This window comes from Morone saxatilis, unplaced genomic scaffold (assembly GCF_004916995.1).
Source record: "Morone saxatilis isolate NCDOM2014 unplaced genomic scaffold, NCSU_SB_2.0 Contig1, whole genome shotgun sequence".
NCBI classification, from domain to species: domain Eukaryota; kingdom Metazoa; phylum Chordata; class Actinopteri; family Moronidae; genus Morone; species Morone saxatilis.
This window is the reverse complement of record NW_023339651.1, coordinates 5,841,044-5,844,496: the sequence shown is the minus strand read 5'-3', so window position 1 is coordinate 5,844,496 and position 3,453 is coordinate 5,841,044. Positions and strand designations below refer to the sequence as shown.

At 38.5% G+C, this 3,453-nt stretch overlaps 1 protein-coding gene across 1 annotated transcript in view; it reads right to left on the bottom strand.

Annotated features, from left to right (window-relative positions):
- timm23a (translocase of inner mitochondrial membrane 23 homolog a (yeast)) overlaps window positions 1-3,453 on the bottom strand; it is a 4,029-nt gene continuing 576 nt past the window's right edge. The window contains exons 2-7 of the mRNA XM_035662180.1: window positions 3,255-3,313; window positions 2,853-2,946; window positions 2,162-2,246; window positions 2,014-2,072; window positions 1,654-1,764; window positions 1-881 (exon numbers count right to left, since the gene is read on the bottom strand). Of these exons, the coding sequence (XP_035518073.1) occupies window positions 760-881; window positions 1,654-1,764; window positions 2,014-2,072; window positions 2,162-2,246; window positions 2,853-2,946; window positions 3,255-3,313 (530 nt within the window). The 3' untranslated portion in view covers window positions 1-759. The remainder of the gene's footprint in view (window positions 882-1,653; window positions 1,765-2,013; window positions 2,073-2,161; window positions 2,247-2,852; window positions 2,947-3,254; window positions 3,314-3,453) is intronic.

The window sequence follows — 3,453 nt, the reverse complement described above, 5'->3', positions numbered from 1 at the left end:
TCAATATTTCCCATTTTTTTATTATAGTTTTTTATATCTGGTTTGATGGAGACACATTAACAGCACGCACTTCCAGTACAGCTTTACAGTGATTTCTTTTTGCACAGTAAGACAGAAAGCACTGCAGGTAGGATTCAATAAATACAAGAGTAGAACTGATCGTAAGGCTTAGTTCTGTGTTTGTAGATCGTACATGAAAATCTCTTCGCTCTTCTACAACAGAAAAGTCTTTTAGTCCAAAATCTGAAATCCACTGCTGTTCATCTGGTGAGCCACACACACACACCAGATGTCACCTTATAAATTGGCGCATTTAACCCAAATTTCATGGATTCATTGGTTTCAAAACTAGCATCAATGAAGACTAATAATAATCTCCTTTAAACAATCATATAACACACCTCTATATAATAACATCCTCGCAGGGTCGTCTCACCACTGATCAGATCAGTGAAAGGAATACCTCAGAAGATAAAGACATACGAAGAGACGGGTGTTAAAGGACGGTCAACATCTGGATTCCTAGTGAAATTTAGTCCGCATTTTCACATCTTCTTTTTCAAACACATCTTTAAATTCCCAGAATGCTCCTGGAAAGGAAAGTGGCTATGGAGGGGGGGTGGGGGGGTTGACCCAGCGAACTGGGACAGAAGCACACTGCATTTGACCAGAGTCTAATTCCTCTTAGTGCTGTGGTTAAAGGCTGTGCCCAGGAGAGATATTTGGCCCCAATGTGGAAGCAGATGTGTGTGGGAGACATTAGTACAGCCTAGAGGATGACGAGGAGGAGCCGGTGATGTGGTCCCAGTTGTTGTAGAGAGCGTAGGCCCCAGACAAGGCTAAACCAACCAGACCTCCTCGCGCTACGGCCTTTATGCCACCTGCAAACACACAGCAGCAGCAGAATGAGTGATAAAGTACGTATGAACACAAACATCTGTATAACAGGAACTCCAGGAAATCATTCTTGTTTTAAAGAACCCAAAATACAAGATGAACATTTACACAGTATGAGACAAATACAAATACAGAGGTGGTGAAATCAGTACTGCAATCATTATTACAACATAATGTTGATATCATGTAACAATATTTGTATTTATATAGGTTTTATTGGTCAATCAATGGGTCAATTAGTCAATTTACAGAAATGTAATCAGATTTTAATGATAAATGTATTGCTTAAGGCATTTAAAAAGCAAAAAGGCCAAAAAGTTTCTGAAATATGAGGATTTGATGCTTTTCTGTTTTATATCACTGTTAACTGAATATCTTTGGAAATTGGGATTGTTGGTCAAATAAAAACAGCTATCTGAAGACTTAACCTACAGCCCTGGGAGGATGTTATGAATTTCACAAATTAACTGACACATAAAATAAATAATCCCCAGGTTGATAAATAATGATCATTTGTTGCAATCTAATGTCCTATGAGGTATTTGACATCCAAAATTCTAGTGACTCTGCATGCTGTGATCGTTCAGCAAGATTAAAGTCATCGTTCATTTATATCTTATTTGGAGAGACAATAATAAAATCCAGTTATCTTCACCTCATTGTAATTCATCTGGAAGTACTCTTAAATTGAGGTCAATAACCGATGGAGGTACACTACACATTAGGGGCAGATACACAAGCTGAAAAGAAACCTACTGCCTGATTTAAAGAGCATCCCAGTTAGCGTCCCAGCAGCCACTGTGTTGACGTCATCTTCTGCTCCTCTGGCCTTCTCTATCGCCACACCAAAAACACTATATAACAAGGCTGCGATGGAAAACGTACAAAGTTTAATAAAAGGCAACGAAAGCAGCTTAAAACACAGTGGTCGAGTCACAAAAGAGGGGAACTTTAAAGTTAACAAACCCAACTAAAAATCCATAAAAGCACACCTATATTATACATTTAAATAATGTAATGCATGATGACTTTCAATAATGGGACTAGTTAATATGCGTATGATAAGATGATAGCATTATGAGAGGGAATTTTTGAGTTACATTATAATGGTCTTACCGACAGAGCCCAGAGTGTTGGCCCATGAAGCACCCTGTCTGGTCACCATGTTGATGATCCTGGGGACAGAAAGCAAACATTTAGAGGACAGGTCTAATATAAGGGTTAATAATACTGGTAAACTAAAGTGAACTGTCTCTATACTTACTGTACATTACGAGGTTTGGACCATGCCATGTCTCTAGTCTCCTTCAGGCCCATCCTGAGACCATTTACAGTTCCAAATGCTGCTCCTGTCATCAAAACGAAGAGGCAAAAGGCTGAGTAAGGCATTAGGGTAACATTCAGAAACAAAACAACAATTTAAACATTCAGCTATTTCCATTGTATATACTACAGGTGCTGTTTACTATTTGCCAAAACCTTGAGCCTTAATCTGATGCTAAAACAGCCTCCACTCTTCTGGGAAGACGGGATTTGCTACCATTCACCCACACAATCATTAGTGAGGTCCAACACTGACGTTGGGTAATAAGGCCCGGCTCACAATTGATGTCTCAGTTCGTCCCAAAGGATTTGGATGACGAGGTCAAGGCTCTGTGCAGACCGCTCACGTCATTTCAAACCTCTCTTTACAGCTGGCTTTGAGCATTAGGGGGCTGTCACATTATAAAAGGAGAGGGACATCCCAAAACTGTGGCCACAAAGTTGGAAGCGTACTATTTAGAGATTTAGATAAAGATTTAGTCACATTTTTTAAGTATAGTATCCTAATTCTGACTACAAGTTTCACAATTTTACCTTGTAACAAACAAACAAACAAACAAACAAAACTCTGTTAACTGTAAGTTCAGGTATATCCCATTATGATGTTGTCCCAGCTGTTGAGTGGGTCTTACCAGTCATACAGGATCCTCCAATGGTAAAGAAAGCCAGTTCAAATCTCCCTCTCGTTTTATTGGCACCTGTGGGGAGGATGAACTCATCTGTGTCCTAAAACACAACATCAACAGCTGTTAGTCAGAAAAACACCAAGAAATTACACCAAAAACTACAACGCAGTATTAGGGACTAAGATTTTAATTTTTTGGGAAATTACGAGAATAAAGTCATAATATTACGAGAATAAAGTTGTAATGTTACAAGAATAAAGTTGTTTTAATGAGAAAAAAGCTTCGATTTTGTTCGCTGAGTCAACAGTTTTCATAAAACTACTACTTTATTCTGATAATATTACGACTTTATTCTCTTTATACTCCGTCGTAAAAAAACAGCCAAAATGCCTTTTAGCTGCAGCTTACCTGCACCAGGTAACGAGGGTCGACATTGAGGTAAGGGGACAGAGGACTCATCCCAGTCACTGAAATGACATTAACACAGAAATATCTCACATTAATAACAACCTAACACACTGAAACAGGTGTATTTAACATTAATAACAACCTAACACACTGAAACAGGTGTATTTAACATTAATAACAACCTAACACACTGAAACAG